The sequence below is a fragment of the Monodon monoceros genome, unplaced genomic scaffold (assembly GCF_005190385.1).
Source record: "Monodon monoceros isolate NGI ecotype Baffin Bay Population unplaced genomic scaffold, NGI_Narwhal_1 Super_Scaffold_22, whole genome shotgun sequence".
Lineage (NCBI taxonomy): Eukaryota > Metazoa > Chordata > Mammalia > Artiodactyla > Monodontidae > Monodon > Monodon monoceros.
Genome location: NW_021703779.1, coordinates 32,811,708 through 32,829,453, shown reverse-complemented (window position 1 = coordinate 32,829,453; position 17,746 = coordinate 32,811,708). Strand labels below are relative to the sequence as shown.

Sequence of the window (17,746 nt, the reverse complement as noted above, 5' to 3'; positions counted from 1 at the left end):
GTATTCAAGGTTACAGGAATAGTGTGTGTCTTTTTAAAGCTAGCAGATTGCTTTGAACATCTAATAAAACGTGAATAAGTTTATCTACATAGTAATTACCATCCACAATTCATCACTGCATTTTAACACTTTTTTAAAAAATGAAAATTATGGCCCTGTGAGTTCAGTTTCCAGAAAATGCTATTGGCATTTACCTCTTCTTAGTCAAAGTTGGTCAGAGTTTTTACTTTCTTTCTTTCTCTGCTTGCTTGAAGGACCCCTCCTCTCTCTGACCTCGACTCAGATCCTACCTAGTAACTGTACTCCTCTAGATATGAGGAAGCACGGTGTAAGCAGCTGTGTTTATAACTGTAAATTGACTGAGGATCCTTATTTTGCTGACCTGGAGAGGCAGTTTGCTGTACTGATTTCTTAAGCTCAGATTACCTGGCTTCAAATCCCAGTTTATCCACTTACTTATCTTGGGTGAACTTGGCCAAGTTATTTAACTGCTCTGTGCCTCAGTTTCCTCACACGTAAAATAGAGAGACTAAAAGTGTCAATCCCATTGGGTTTTTGCAATTAAATGAGCTATATGTAAATCATTTTAAACAGTGTCTGGTATATAGTAGGTACATTATGTGTTAGTCATCGTTTATCATCACCATCCTCATTGTCCACCCACTTCTAAGTTTTTTTGTGCTGTTTATGCTTTGGGGAGAAGATTTCATGTCTGTACTTTGCCACTGGTGGGTCTCTTGCATTTTGACCAACATTCGTTACCCTGCATATTTAGAAGGAAAAACTCTTTGTAGCTGCTTAGTTGTCAGGTGTTGCCAGGATTCAGGAGGGTAGATCGTTATTTTCACTAACCCAAACTCAGGCCCAAGACTACAAGCGAATTTTGCTATGACAGTTCTCCCTGGTAATCCTCCCCATTCTGTCTCAATGAGCTTCCCTTTTAAATCACCCCGTAGAACACTTTTTGCTTATTCTTCCCAATTCCAGGTTGCCCAAGTCTGTGTTTTCCATCCTGAACTACCTCTCAGTTCTCAGAGATGGAAAAGAGCAAAAGGATGAGGTGCTAATCGTTAATCGTAATCCCCCTGTCATCTGGAGGTTGGGATCTGGAAAGGAGAGGAATGGGTGGGCACAGATGGGGGGCTGAGGAGTAGGCAAACAGGATCACATTAGAGCTACTAACAAAATAATAACTAAAATTGATAAATAACCACACACTTCGCCATGGGGGTTCTCAAGCTTTGTTGCACGTTAGAATCACCTCCAGGGTACATCCCAGACCAATTATACCAGTCTCTGGGGGCTGGACCTAGGCATCCCAGGCAGTCAAACCAGCATGAGCACCTTGCTACTTAAAGTGTGGTCTGTAGAGCAGCAGCAGCAACCTCACCTGAGAGCCTGTTAGAAACTCAGTAGTCTTAAGCACTACCCCAGACTTACTGAATCAGAATCTGCATTTTTTTAAATTTTTGGCTGCGTTGGGTCTTCGTTTCTGCGCGCGGGCTTTCTCTAGTTGCGGCGAGCGAGGGCTACCCTTTGTTGCGGTGAGCGGGCTTCTCATCGCGGTGGCTTCTCTTGTTGCAGAGCAAGGGCTCTAGGGCGCACGGGCTTCAGCAGTTGTGGCTCGTGGGCTCTAGAGCGCAGGCTCAATAGTTGTGGTGCACGGGCTTAGTTGCTCCGTGGCGTGTGGGATCATTTCTTTTCAGTCTTTATTCTTTTCTGCAGCGGTGAATTCCACCATTCTGTCTTCCAGGTCACTTATCCGTTCTTCTGCCTCAGTTATTTTGCTATTGATTCTTTCTAGTGTAGTTTTCATTTCACTTATTGTATTGTTCATCTCTGTTTGTCTGTTCTTTGATTCTTGTAGGTCTTTGTTAAACATTTCTTGCATCTTCTCGATCTTTGCCTCCATTCTTTTTCCAAGGTCCTGGATCATCTTCACTATCATTATTCTGAATTCTTTTTCTGGAAGGTTGCCTATCTCCACTTCATTCAGTTGTTTTTCTGGGGTTTTCTCTTGTTTCTTCATCTGGTACATAGTCCTCTGCCTTTTCATCTTGTCTTTCTGTGAATGTGGTTTTTGTTCCACAGGCTGCAGGATTGTAGTTCTTCTTGCTTCTGCTGTGTATGTGCCCTCTGGTGGGTGAGGCTATCTAAGAGGCTTGTGTACGTTTCCTGATGGGAGGGACTGGTGGTGGGTAGAGCTGAGTGTTGCTCTGGTGGGCAGAGCTCAGTAAAACTTTAATCTGCTTGTCTGCTGATGGGTGGGGCTGGGTTCCCTCCCTGTTGGTTGTTTGGCCTGAGGCGAGCCACAGCCACCCTGCCTCTGCAGGAGACCCTCCAACACTAGCAGGTAGGTCAGGTTCAGTCTCCTATGGGGTCACTGCTCCTTCCCCTGGGTCCCGATGTGCACACTACTTTGTGTGTGCCCTTCAAGAGTGGAGTCTCTGTTTCCTCCAGTGCTGTTGAAGTCCTGCAATCAAATCCCACTAGGCTTCAAAGTCTGATTCTCTAGGAATTCCTCTTCCTGTTGCCGGACCCTCAGGTTGTGAAGCCTGACGTGGGGCTCAGAACCTTCACTCCAGTGGGTGGACTTCTGTGGCATAAGTGTTCTCCAGTCTGTGAGTCACCCACTCAGCAGTTACGGGATTTGATTTTACTCTGATTGTGCCCTTCCTACCATCTCATTGTGGCTTCTCCTTTGTCTTTTGTGGGGGTACCCTTTCTGGTGGGCTCCGGTGTCCTCCTGTTGATGATTGTCCAGCAGCTAGCCATGACTCTGGCGTTCTCACAAGGGGGAGTGAGAGCACGTCCTTCTACTCCGCCATCTTGGTTCGTCTTTTCTGTTTGTACAATTTTTGATGGTCATTCTGACCAGTGTGAGGTGATGTTATAGAGATTTTTTTAAACAAATTAATTTTGGCAATATAACCCAGAGGTAGATAAAAGGTCACATATACATAACATGCATCCATAGACATACATTGACCCACAGAGACTTATAGCTTCCATTCCAAATTTTAGCCATGAATAAGATACAACAATACAAAACTCACTTGTGTATAAATAATGATTGAATCCAAATTGTGTCTGGCAGATGGAACAAGTTAGGATTACCTGCTCCAGTGGCTAAAGCTTTTTACTAATATTTTCGGAGAAGACTTTAAAGATTTGTATTTGTCCTTGACAAGTAACATTATGGAGGCTATGGAGTAGATTTTGTGCAACAGAGCTTTGAAGGCAGTTGCATTATTAAAAGCATCCCCCCCCCACCCTCTTTTTCTTCAGTCTTAGGTGATTATGAGCAGTGTTTTAGTTACCATGTCTTTGAAATATAATCTCCCCAGGAGCTAAGATTTACATCTTCAAGGGACAGAGAAAGATTGTAAGTTTTCTCCTAGGAGTTTTAGTGCCCTTTGGATCGTTTCAGGAATCCCAATAAAAGGTAGTGGCACACACACCCCAGTAATTAGGGGAATACACCCTGTAAAAAGAATTCTCTGGACTCAGGGTCCAGGGGGGCCCATTCAGGGTTGGAAATGAAGAAGGGGTCATTTGGGTCACTGTGGTCATGGAAACCATCAACCCATTGGACTGTGCCAATTTTGTGCAGCAGGAGATGGTTCTCGTCTTAATGTTTTCCATTCACTGTGATGCTTAGCAGTGATCACTGTGGTGGAAGGCTGGGGATGGTGCTAGGCAATAAATATCCAAGTAAGGAGAGGGACGGCTCTGGTACAGGTATCGGTGGCTCTAGGAACCTTTGCCTTCTCTTCTCCCTCCTCCTCCTCAATAGAGGCCCCAATAATCTCGTCAGCTTTTCTTTTGGTGGCAGGAATGTCTCATGAGGCATGTTTCTCCATTCTGCCTCATTCAGGGGAAAGCTGAGGGGCTCAGGATCTGTGGTATCATACAGGAGAGGGGCAGGTTATAGATTTTAGGATCTTCAGAGATACCAACCAGTTAACACGTTTTGGCAGCCATGAGTAGCAATTCAGAGTTTGTTCCCCCCCAAAAAACACGAAAACCTGCAATGGCCAGTTAGCTTCCCCTTCTTCCTCCCGCACAAAATCTTTAGGAAAGGTTTGAATTTAGTTAAGGTATAGTTTCTGATCTGTTTCTGTTGCACTTCTTGATTTTTTCCTATTGCCTCAATCTTAAGTATTATTACTGGAAAATTTTGAATGACATCACTGTGAGCCCTTTTTGTGGGCAGCTGCTTTCCTTTTCAGGGTGTGCCTCCACTAGCATGATATGCACAAGGTCTTTGGAAAAAGCCTCTGAGCCTCTGGAGCATAATACCACAGTCCTGGCGTGTTGGTGTGCTGGCACTGAGTAATGCCCTGGAAGCTTCCATGGGGTCTTACATTTATCAAGGAGCTGGTACACCTCCTTAGAGTTGTTAGGAGGTGCTGGCACCAGGTGCTCAGGACAGGACATTTATAAATATTTGTCCATTAATTGTTTAGCAACATCGTGGCCGGGATGATTATCTCATCAGGTCTGGGAGGCGAAGAGCAATAGGTAGTGAGTGAAGCAGTGACACAGAGACTGTAGGCCTCTGTTGTATTTTCCCTTTTGTGGTGCCATCAGTTTCCTGTCAGGAGGCTATTTCACTGTTCTGGGTTAAGGCTCACAGTCCAAGCGTGACCCACCAACTCAATTTTCAGAAGTCTCCTATCTTCCTTACCTACAGGAATCCTTTCATCTTGCCTTTAACCGAGAGCCTCTCCTTGGTCAGTGACAATAGCCTGGTGATCCAGTCCACCTTCCTAAGTTCTCCTTGGCCTTGAGGTGTGGAGTACCCTCACACACATTCATGGTCAATTAAAGCCTCTACAGTTAGTGGTCTAATCACCTTATTAGACCACATGCCCTTGATCACACTGCTCTGGGTATACTGTTGAGTTATTATAGCAGCCATGATATGCAAGCAACATGCAACAGAGGCAGTATGTGAAAGCACATAGCAGCTCAACAGACCTCAGGTAAGCAGTGCCCTTTCTCAGATGGGGTTACCCACCTGAGTTGGTTAGATCATGGTGTGTGATCCTTTTCATATATTGTTGAAATCAGTCTGCTCGTATTTTGTCGAGGATTTTTGCATCTGTGTTCATCAGGGATATTGGCCTGTAACTTTCTTGTAGCATCCTCGTCTGGTTTTGGAGTCAGGGTTATGCTCACCTTGTAAAATGAGTTTGAAAGCGTTCCCTCTCCTTTTTTTGGAAGCCTTTGAGAAGGATTGGTACTAACTCTTCTTTGAATGTGTTGTATACTTCGCCAGTGAAACTGTCTGGTCCTTGTCTTTTGCTGGCAGGTTTTTTGTTTAATAATCTCTAGTTTAATAATCTCTAATTTAATTACTGGTAATTGGTCTGTTCAGATTTTCTGTTTCTTTATGATCCTGTCTTGGTGTTTGTACATTTCTAGGAATTTATCCATTTCTTCTAGGTTGTCAAATTTGTTGGCAGGTAATTGTTCATAGTAGTCTTGTGTTTCTGTGGTATCAGTTGTTATGCGTCCTGTTTCATTTCTGATTTTATTTTAGTCCTCCCTTTTTCTTGGTGAGTCTAAAGGCTTGTCAACTTTGTTTAGCTTTTCAAAGAACCAGCTCTCAGTTTCACTGATTTTTCTATTGTCTTTTTAGTCCCTAGTTAGTTCATATTTAGTTCATATATTTCCACTCTGATCTTTGTTATTTCCTTCCTTCTACTAACTTTGGCCTTTGCTTTTCCTTCTTTTTCGAGTTCACTAAGGTATAAAATTAGGTTTCTTACAATTTTTGTTTCTTGATGTAGGAATTTATTGCAATGAACTTCCCTTTAGAACTGCTTTTGCTGCATCCCGTATGTTTTATTACCATCTCATTTGTCCCAGGAATTTTTTTTCTCTGTGATTTCTTCGTTGACCCATGGGTTGTTCACATGTTGTTTAATTTCTGAATTTTCCAGTTTTCTTCTTGTAACGGACTTCTAGTTTCATCCCACGGTGGTTGGAAAAGATGCTTGATAGCAGCTTTCAATCTTCTTAATATATTAAGGTTTGTTTTGTGTCCTAACATATGAACTATTCTGGAAGAAATTAACAAGAATGTGTATTCTATTGCTTTTGGATGGAATGATCTGTATCTCTCTCTCAAGTCCATCTGTTCAAATGTATCACTCATTTAAGGCTGATGTTTCCTTATTGATGTTCTGTCTGGTTGACCTATCCATTGATGAAAGTGAGGTATAAAAGTCCCCTACTATCATTGTACTGCTATTTCTCCCTTTAGGGCTGTTGATAATCTTTGCTTTATATATTGAGGTGCTCCTATGTTGGGTGCATAAATATTTACAAATGGTACATACTCCTGTTGGACTGACCCCTTTATGTAATGCCCTTCTTTCTCTCTTATTACAGTCTTTGTTTTAAAGTCTATTTTGTCTGGTGTAAGTATAGCTACTCCGGCTTTCTTTTGGTTCCTGTTTGCATGGAGTATCTTTTTCCATCCCTTCACTTTCAGTCTCTGTGTCCTTACATGCAAGGTGAGTCTCTTGAAGGCAGCATATAGATAGGTCGTCTTTTTTTTTAATGCCTTTTGATTACAGACTTTTTATTAGTTCATTTACATTTAAAGTAATGAATTATAGGTATATACTTACTGCTGTTTTGTTAATTCTTTTCTTACCATTTTATAGTTCTCATTTCTTCTGTTCTTTTCCTTTGTGATTTGATGATTTTTAGTAGTATGCTTAGATTTCTTTTGCTTTATCTTGTGTGTCTACTATAGGGTTTTTGCTTTGTGTCTACCATGAGGCTTACATATAGCAACTTACAACAACTTAACAGTCTATATATTTTAACTTTGAACACATTCTGAAGTTCTACATTCTTACTCCTCCCCCTGCCACGTTATGTTTTTCATATCACATTTTACATCTCTTTATCTTGTATATCCCTTACATACCATTGACCCTTGAATAACATGGGTTTGAACTGCCCAGGTCCACTTACACATGGATTTGTTTTCACTAAATATGTACTACAGTACTACAAAATATGTACTATAGTACTACACAATGTACAGTTGGTTGACTCCACGGATGTGGAACTGGTATATGCAAATTTTCAAGTGGGTGGAGGGTCAGCACACTTAACCCGTGTTGTTCAAGGGTCAACTATGTCTGTAGTTAGTTATTTTTACTACTTTTGTCCTTTAACATTCATACTCGCTTTAATCCACCATTTTACTATATATTTACCAGTGAGATTTATCCTTTCATATGTTTTCTTGTTACTAGTACCCCTTTTTGTTCAGCTTAAAATTCCTTTAACATGAACTCCTTTACCTTCTCTTTCTGTCTCCAACTAACTAGCAATACTTAGATGGGGAGAGTATTCTTGGTTGGAAGTTTTTCCTTCAGCACTTTGACTATATCATGCCACTCCCTCTGGCCTGCAGCATTTTGCCTAAAAAACCTACTGATGGTCTTACAGGGGTTCCCTTGTATGTTACAAATTGGTTTTCTCTTGCTGCTCTTAGAAGTAAGTAAGTCTCTCCTTAACTTTTAATTATAATGTGTCTTGGTGTGCGTCTCTTTGGGTTCATCTTGTTAGTTTGGAACTCCCTAGGCTTCCCAATCTGGATGTCTGTTTCCTTCCCCAGGTTAGGGAAGTTTAAGCCATTATTTCTTCAAAATATCTTTCTGTCCCTTTCTCTCTCTGCCTCCTGGCACCTCCCTAAAATGTGAATATTAAGTCAGCTTGATGTTGTCCCCACAGTCCCTTAAGCTATCATCTTCATTCTTTTTTTCTTTTTGCTGCTCTGACTGGGTGAGTTCGACTGCCCTGTCTTCGAGTTCACTGACCTTTTTTGCTTCATCTAGTCTGCTGTTGAACCCCACTAGTGTATTCTTCAGTACAGTTATTGTATCCTTCCTTTTGAAGTGATCACTGAGTTTATCCATTCCTTTCCAACATCTTTATGACCATTATTATTTATTTTGAACTCTTTATCAGATAACTAAGTCACTTACCTCAGTTTCATTAAGGATTTTTTTCTGAGGTTTTTATCTTGTTTCATGTGCAACATATTCCTCTGTTTCTTCACTTTCCTTGACTCTTTGTATTGGTTTCTATATAGTAGATGAAACAACCACCTCTCTGTCTTGAAGGAGTAGCCTCATGTAGGAGATGAACCTTATCATTCAACCCTGCTCTATAGCTCTTGGCTGTCTCTCAACCAGCAATCATGAGAAGAGGAGAGTACAAATGCAGGATATTGGAAATGCATCGGAAATTAAAGACCAGTAACTTCTAAAACAATCTTGCTGTTTATATATAGACTGCTATATCAAAACCTCATGGGAACCACAAACCAAAAATGTACGATAGATAGATACACACACACACAAAAAGAAAAAGGAATCCTAACACAACACTGAAGATAGATAGTCATCAAATCACAAGAGGAGCGACCAAAAGAGGAAGGGAAGAAAAAAGACCTTCACCACAAAATCCAAAACAAAATGGCGATAAGAACATACATATTGATAATTACCTTAAATGTAAAGGACTAAATGCTCCAACCAAAAGACACAGACTAGCTGAATGGATCCAAAAACAAGACCCGTATATATGCTGTCTACAAGAGCCCCACCTCAGACCTGTGAGACACATACAGACTGAAAGTGAGGGGATGGAAAAAGCTATTCCATGCAAATGGAAATCAATCAAAAGAAAGCTGGAGTAGCAATACTGATATCAGACAAAATAGACTTTAAAGTAAAGAATGTTAAAGAGACAAGGAAGGACACTACATATGATCAAGGGATCGATCCAAGAAGACGATATAACAATTGTAACTATTTATGCACCCAACAGAGGAGCACCTCAATATATAAGGCAAATACTAACAGCCATAAAAGGGGAAATCGACAGTAACACAATAGTAGTGGGGGACTTTAACACCCCACTTTCATCAATAGACATACACAGGCCTTAAATGACACACTAGATCACATGGACTTAACTGAAATTTATAGAGCATTCCATCCAAAAGCAGCAGAATACACATTCTTGTCAAGTGCACATGGAACATTCTCCAGAACAGATCACATGCTGGGCCACAAAGCAAACCTTGGTTTACAATTAAGAAAATTGAAATCATATCAAGCATTTTTCCAACCACAATGCTATGAGATGAGAAATCAACTACAAGGAAAAATGTGTAAAAAAACACAAGCACATGGAGGCTACAAAATATGCTACTAAATAACCAATGTATCACTGAAGAAATCAATACCTAGAGACTAATGAAAATGAAAGCATGACAATCCAAAACCTGTGGGACGTAGCAAGAGCAGTTCTAAGAGGGAAGTTTATAGCAATACAGTCTTACCTCAGGAAACAGGAAACATCTCAAATAAACAACCTAACCTTACACCTAAAGCAATTAGAGAAAGAAGAAACAAAACCCAAAGTTAGTAGAAGGAAAGAAATCATAAAGATCAGAGTAGAAATAAATGAAATAGAGATGAAGACAACAAGAAAAGATCAAGGAAACTAAAACTGGTTCTTTGAGAAGATAAACAAAACTGATAAACCTTTAGCCAGATTCATCAAGAAAAAAAGGGAGAGGGCTCAAATCAATAAAATTAGAAATGAAAAAGGAGAAGTTACAGCACATGCCACAGAAATACAAAGGATCATGAAAGATTACTACAAGCAACTCTATGCCAATAAGATGGACAGATTCTTAGAAAGGCACAATCTCCCATGACTGAACCAGGAAGAGGTAGAAAATACGAACAGACCAATCATAAGTACTGAAATTGAAACTGTGATTTAAAAACTCCCCAAGAAACAAAAGCCCAGGACCACATGGCTTCACAGTCAAATTCTATCAAACATTTAGAGAAGAGTTAACACCTACCCTTCTCCCAACTCTTCCAAAATAATTGCAGAGGAAGGAACACTCCCAAACTCATTCTATGAGGCCACCGTCACCCTCATAGCAAAACCAGACAAAGATCCTACAGAAAAAGAAAATTACAGGCCAGTGTCACTGATGAACACAGATGCAAAAATCCTCAACAAAATACTGGCAAACAGAATCCAACAGCACATTAAAAGGATCATACACCACCATCAAGTGGGATTTAGCCCAGGGATGCAAGCGTTTTTCCATATCTGAAATGATTGTCAGACCTGTCTGGTCCCTTCCGATTACATTTATTATCTGTATCATTTAGCCTTATCTAAAACTACTGAATCCCTTTAATCTTTTTCATTAAAATTTTTTCTTCATTAAACAAATGTTCATTCCCTCTAAAGCACTGTGTTACCAAGTCTTTTTTTATATTTTTATTAGTTATAATATCACATTGTAATATAGTGTATCATTATTATATTTAGTTATAAATTATTATTTTCCATGCAAGTTAAATTTGATCCTTACATGTAATCTGAAAGATCCAGACCAGGGTTAAGAAATGACAAAAGTAAAAGCCATCATGGAAAGAAGGAACAAAACAAAACAGGAGCATCAGTAACAACAAAACCTGTTACCTCACATTGGAGATCAATAATACCTTCTTCATAAAGCAGGCTGCTTGCCACTCACCTGGTCGGCAAGTCTTAATCCATATGAATACCTTCTGCAGTAAAGATTAAGGATTTTTACCAAGTCTTGAAATCACTTATTTGCTCTTTCTGAATATCTTCTGGCTGTTTTCAGTGAGACAGAGAAGAATCTAAAGAGCTCAGAAACACATAAACTGGGTTTACTTGTTTGAAGGACAGTTATAGTATTTTACTTGATTTCATGTGACTATTTCTCCAATTCTCTTGCCTCAAAGACAAAGTAAGGCTAGTTTCCCAAGAAATAAATCTGTCAGTACCTTTTATTCAGATCAGTGTTACTTGCTTTCAACTCCACATTTAACATGATGAGAAGATTGAATTTTCTAGGAAAGTGTCCAGGTTTAAAATACCTTATACATCAGGGCAGGTTGCTTTTTGGTTTGCTCTGACGCCAGGCCTGTGGCATTCTAAATCCCAGCCTCATGAACATTTGTGTGTTAAATGACCTTGGTTTTATTATTCGGTAACATCTCTGAGCCTCCATTTCCTCATCTGCAAGTAGGGATGATAATTATACCTTCATTACTGGGTGTGGCTTAAGAATTGAGTTGCTATAGGTAAAGTAAAAATCGGTGTTGTAATTCCATTTTTGCCTAAGCTTTATTTTTAACCCTGGAAAATACAAGTGTGACTTTGTTTTAAAGTTATTTTTCTCCCAAAGAAAAAAATCACTAGTCTGTAGATTTATTTCTGAGCATGCCGAAGAAACCTCAGAAATTGAATCACACAAGCCAAGCATGAAAAAAAAAATCATTTTCATATGCATCATTGATGCTTGATTATCCCAAAGTGACTGGACAAGATTAAAAAGCCACATTTTATTGTGTTTATCTAAGATTAACATTAGATAATTATCTGAAATCACATACTTATTGTGTTTTGTGGTTAAGATTAAATGCGGGGCGGGGGAAGGAGATGGTGATCTGAGAGATTAGGAAGAGAGGAGGGATCCTCATCTATATAGGTAAAGAAAATCGACTACAAATCAGATACTTGGTAGGTCTCTGTAAGTACATTATTAAGAAGTTTATTGTGGTTTAGTACAGTTTGATTCCAGATTTCTAAAGAATGTGTATGTGTGTAAGGATTCGAATGTGAGTTGGAAGTAAGAGTAGATGTAAACCAAAAATGTTAACAGTGATTCTATCTTTGCAGTGTAATTAATTGCACATGATTGGTTTTCTTTTTTAGATGTTTCTGCATTAGTAAATTTTTATGTAATATATATTTTCTGTAGTAAAGTTGGCAATCCTAAAAGTAACAGTTATACAAAAAGATAATAGTGCACAGTTTTATTGTTTAAACAAACTTCATGTATCTGTGTTTCATGAGTTTTCAACTTGTGATTATCAAGTGATTGTTTCACTAATAAAAATATAATTTCCAGTTTGGGGTATTGTCCTAAAATAAAGCTGTATCGTTTGGGATTATATTGTCTCTACTCTTGGCTTGTTTTAATAGTGCACCTTGTGTATTTTCATCTGTACATAGCCTTTAGTAAATACCACATTTCTTATAACATTGAAATTTTATCTTAGAATCACAGAATGTTGGCATAATTATGTACCTTATAGGAGATTGAGTTCAGGGGTGGAACATTGATGACTGTGGGTCATTTGTTATACCCAGAGAATTTTAAAAGCCTTTATGACTAATAAAATAAAATATAGTACTATAAAACAAGCAGCTTTATAGTGCCCACCGTCTTACTTTCTGCCAGATATTTAAATAATATCAGTGACCTGTAGTGCCTGCAAATATTGTTTAAAAAAAAAAAAGCTACTATTGGCTAAGTTTAAGCCTTGAAAACAAAGTCAATAGCACTGGGGGTGGTGTCTGTACCAAGGTTTGGGATATAGATTAATCAGGCAATTTGAAGCAGAGGCTTGATTATGATATACAAGAATTCATTATAATCACTACTACTCATTGAATGTTTATATGCTAGGGACTTACTTACTTACTTAGATGCACTAGAGCTGTGTACTTTGGGGCTGGGGAGGAATATCTGGTAGAAGAGGATCCCAAACAGAACCATTAAGAAAACAAGGCATTCATCTGTGAAGCATTTGAACACTAAGAGCCTACAACAGCCAGAAATAGCACAATGACGATGGGATGCCTGAACGAGAACCTCGTAATGGGACATGGAAAATGGTATTTGACTTATATTTTAAAGGGAAGATTATGTTCTATATTTGGAAAGAGGAAAATCCCTTATGCTTTTTTTCCCCTTCTAATATGTCATAACTGAAAATACAAATAACACCAAGGCTTGAAGACTTTTGGTTCTGACTGACTATTGTAGGGGAGGATCCGGAGTGAGCACCATGATTTGTAACTTCTTGTCAGGGAAAATATAGGCTGTAGGTCATCTGAACCAGCGAGTCTGGTTTTGGGTTTTGTCTTCATCATGTTAACAGAACCCAGATATGTGTTCATTGGCTATCTCCTATCTTTTGATTACACTGATTTTCAATTCACTTCGTCTTGTATTTTCAGAAGGAGTTTTGGAACACTTACACAAAAGCACAACAAGGAGAGAGTAACAGAGGAAGTGACTGGTTTCAGTTTTACCTTACCTTTCCATTAATCTTTGGCCTCTTCATTATCCTCCTTGTCATTTTCCTAATCTGGAGATGCTTCCTAAGAAACAAAACTCGCAGACAGACGGTGACTGAAGGCCATATTCCTTTCCCTCAGCACCTCAATATTATCACTCCGCCTCCTCCACCAGATGAAGTCTTTGATAGCAGCGGATTGTCGCCAGGCTTTCTGGAATATGTAGTTGGGCGCTCAGATTCCGTCTCCACTCGTCTGTCCAACTGCGATCCCCCACCGACCTACGAGGAAGCCACTGGTCAGGTGAACCTGCGGAGGAGTGAAACAGAACCTCATTTAGATCCACCCCCAGAGTATGAGGACATCATCAACTCCAACTCAGCCAGTGCCATTGCTATGGTGCCTGTGGTCACCACCATCAAGTGAAACTGCACACTTCTTTTTATTATAATCATTTTTAAAATACTAATGAAAGAACTTTCTAGCACTTTACCACTACATAAATGTGCATTTGACTTATTGGATTCTGACAGCATACCACTTCACATCCTCTGATTTGATTTTCATTAGTTTTGTTTCCTACTATAAATTCATTATCCATGCTCATTTTTGCTAATGGAAATATGTTAAGAGGGAAAAATACTAGTGGAGGTCTTCATGTGAGGAGATGTACATGTGTGTAGGCATATGTTTATGTATATATGTACATGCACATATGTGTGTGTGTACATCAGCCCAGTGTATGGGCAACTGTCTTAAAAAGTCATTAACATCTATCTAAATCACCTGTAAAGTTAGAACATTACTCACCAAAACCGGGGTGGGGGAGAAGGCACCAACAACTTGTGTAACAGGTAGCAACATGCTGTTGAATTTTGAAAATAAGATGAACTTAGCATGTTTTCTGATTCTTACAGGCTTTTGTTAACCACCTTCAACTACCTTAAAAGGAAAAAAAAATGCATGTAGTCAATCTTGACTTTAGGAGCAGCTCAGAAGGCGACAGAGAAGGAAGGCACAATAAACAATACCTTGCTTATTTCAGTGGACAGCAAGAAAATCATGGGTCCTTAGTGGCATTTGGTTGGTTTCGTAGGAGGGATTTTTGTTGCTGTTATTGACTGCCTCCCCCACAAAAATTAAACAGTATTTGCTCAGTATCTTTGCATGTCTCATGCTATTTGTATTAACATCTTGATGGAGTGGATATCCTGGCAAAAGAATAATTTCTCAAGTAGATACACGTATTAATGACAGGGAACAGATGCAGATTTCTCCTTTGCCCATTGGCGACAGTATTTGTTTCTCGTTGTTTCATTGCCCTTTACTCTACTCCTTCTCCTACCACCACAGAATCTTCAAGCACCTAAGAATTTAGTTACAATTCCTGAAATTATTTTCTTAATGTTTTTATATAGGGTGAAGCCTTTGTCTCAAGATGATTAGGAGGCAATTTTCCATTAAATTAAGAACTGTGATTTTTATATTGTTCTCCAGTTGGTGGAGGAAGATTGCAAAGCCTGTGCTGTGCCAGGTGCACAATAAATCTAGTTATACCTGCACACAGACCTCATTGTTGCTATTTCATTTTGTATTTTCATCAGATTTTTTTTAACTGCAGGATTTTTACTTTTCCCTTGGAGCAGGGGGAACAGGCTGCGAATGAACTGCCAACATAAACTGGCTCAGAAAGGAAAAAATAAAAGTTATACATGCACTGATGGAAAATTCATTATATCGGTCAGGGAAATGTCTGTGCCACTCCCATGACTGCGTAGTGTTGGATAAAATGGTTGAGCAGGCAGAAGGAATGCAGGTTTTGGAAGTGTCATACCGTGCTGCCTCCATCTCCAGCCCAGCCAGACTCCCCCAAACCCAAGGAAGGAGGACCCTGAACTAAGGAGTCAGATGACCTGAATTTGAATTCCGCTCTGCCATACACTTGCCAGTCTACCTTGGCAAAGACCCACATCTGACCCTCAAAGTCCTCCCCTTCTGAAACAGCAATAGTATCCTTTGCCCTGCCTTTCTCCTGGGGCTTAAAAAGTATCTAATGAGATGGTGTGCATGAAAGTCATTTGTAAGACGTGAAGAGCTCTCTAGGTGAAAGGTCATAGCATCGTTCTCATTGCTCCTATGAAGGGAGAATTTTCTCCCCGTTTCCCTAAAATGTATCTGAGTTTTCACATAGTGAGGAAGTAGAGTAGGCGGCTCCATAAATGACTAACGTGTTCCTAATCTGAGTGTGTGGGCTCTTAGTTAAACACCTGTCATTCTCTGGTCTCCACCGATGCTGGGCCTACCGAATGACGACTGCCAGCTCAGCACAAACAGGATTAAGCAAATGTTGGAAAGGGAACTAAGATGTCTGTGTTTAGATAATAGGTTTTATAGCTTTCATGGACTAAAAATGAATAAATCTTGAACCTGGTCTCAGCAGAAATGACAATATTATTTTGAATTTGGTCATGAGTACATGGTGATCTGTGGCTTCTATTTAAAGCTGAGAGTGGGAGTGTTGGAGCCAGTGATTTGTGTGCATGTGTGTAGGTATGCATTTTGGTTTATTTTTAAAGCAAAAGTAAGGCTCCTTTTGTGTGGACTTTTTTGTCATTAATAACAGGCCTTAGATTAAACCAGCAGTTTTCCAAGTGTGGCCAGTGAACCCCTGGGTGTCCTTGAGAACCTTTGAGGGGATCTGTGGGATCAAAAGTATTCTCATAATAATAACCAAGACATTAGCTGTCTTTCCACTCTCTCTCAAAAAGTAGTTAAAAATGTAAAAGCCATCTTCCCATGAATTTTTTTGTTTGTTTTAGAAAATATAACTATTTTCTTTAAAGTGTTATTTATGTTAGCATGTAATGGACTTCTTACTTTTTAAATGAATACTTAAAACTTTTTTCAGTTTTACTTTCTTAGATGGCAAATACTGGTAGATATAAACTCCATAAACAAAAGCTCTTTGGTGTCCAGATCCCCAACGAATGTTGAGTATAAAAGGGTCTGGAGACCAGAAGTTTGAGAATTACAGGATTAGACAAAGAAGCAGGAAGTTCTATTACTAAGTATGTATTCTTGCAATTTTATTTTACATTCTAAACTCCTGGTATTGGACTTAATGCTGCCTCTTAGAGATACCCGAATTTCAGTATAAGAATGAATGTTGATCCTTGAAGGAAAAGCCAAATGATTAAACTGATCAATGACTACAGCTTTTTAGACTGTTGGTCACAGACCACACTACTCCACAGTGATAACTGGCAACAGCCACAGGTCTCCTGGCAGCATTCAGGTGATAATGACAGAAGAAGTAAATTGTTAAGATAAACAAAATACTTTCTTCAAGAAACAGTCTCTTCCGTTACTTTGTTTTGTTTGATATTGGTTTGGGTTTGACATTTTTAGAAACCCTTTTGCTACCCCATCTGGTTTTATAAACTGCGTTTCTTAACATTTGTTATAATTAAAGGGGCTTATCTGGAATAACATATTTTTTATGCTTTGGCCTTTCTTACCTGATTATTACATTCACCTTTGATTATTTTTAATAAAGGTTTATTTTTACAGATATATTTAGTACCTTCCTTAAGTAGTAACTAAATTGAATCAACCAATGTGCATTTAAATGAAAGAATGGGCTTCTGGGCCTTCCAGTGGACCCGTTTCCAGGCCTCCACATGCACTGCTTGTGTCTGGAATCCTAGAACTGGCACTTTTCTGCCTCCCTGCTTTGAATGTTACAATGAACTGTATCTGTTTAAAGTAAATTAAATGATTTCTTGTTTTCCTATTGACCAGTACAAATACAGATGCTGTGTTTGATTCACTGTTACTGATGACTTCAAGATTGATGATCTGATAGGATAACTGTGGAGGTAGCTTTAACTTGGTTCTGTGTAAATAGCATGTATTTTATAATATTACACATTTTTAAACACTTGGTTTACATTAAATTATGGTATTTAACTATTTTTATGTTATTCTAGGTAAGTTTTTTCTTATGTTTCTGTGTTTTTGGTATGCTAAATAAAGCTATTTTTAAACCCAAGCAATTTCTTCTGCCATGTGTTGACTATATTATGGTTAGGTGACAAACAAGCTCTTATTAATTGTGATCTTTTTAACATGGTAAACTCATTACATTTTTTCTTATGAATTTAGGGAATATTGGTCAGTAAAGAAATCAAAAATTACCTGGTGAAAACTTCAGGCTGTTCTCAGCATAAGAAAGAACCATCTGTACTAGTTGTAAATGATGCTGGAATGATACAGAATGGGAACACTTGCTCCAAAGGGATACACTGAGTTCCCCGCTATACTGTGGTTTGTCAATTATTCGGACTAGTGTTGTCTGCAGATACAAAGGAGCTGGGTTTTTCCTCCTCAGCAGAATAGCTTGCATCTGACAGGAGAAAATGAGAAAGGAAAGCAAAGGATAGAAACATATGTGACCACAGGGCATCTCCCTAAGTGCAGTTACCTCAAAGACTAAAAGCTGATGTGCCATGTCATTAACCAAGCAAATGTAAATATGACTTGAGCTTTATGGTATAAA

The 17,746-nt window shown here is 39.0% G+C and overlaps 1 protein-coding gene across 6 annotated transcripts in view; it reads left to right on the top strand.

The window, feature by feature from the left end:
• Window positions 1-17,239, top strand: part of PRRG1 (proline rich and Gla domain 1) — a 266,644-nt gene extending 249,405 nt beyond the window's left edge. For 5 of the 6 annotated variants that reach the window (XM_029241025.1, XM_029241021.1, XM_029241024.1 and 2 more), the window contains one exon: window positions 13,129-17,239. In XM_029241025.1, coding sequence (XP_029096858.1) covers window positions 13,129-13,614 — 486 coding nt within the window. In that variant the 3' untranslated portion in view covers window positions 13,615-17,239. The remainder of the gene's footprint in view (window positions 1-13,128) is intronic. The other variant, XM_029241022.1, reaches the window with a different exon arrangement.
• The last annotated feature ends 507 nt before the right edge of the window (window positions 17,240-17,746 follow it).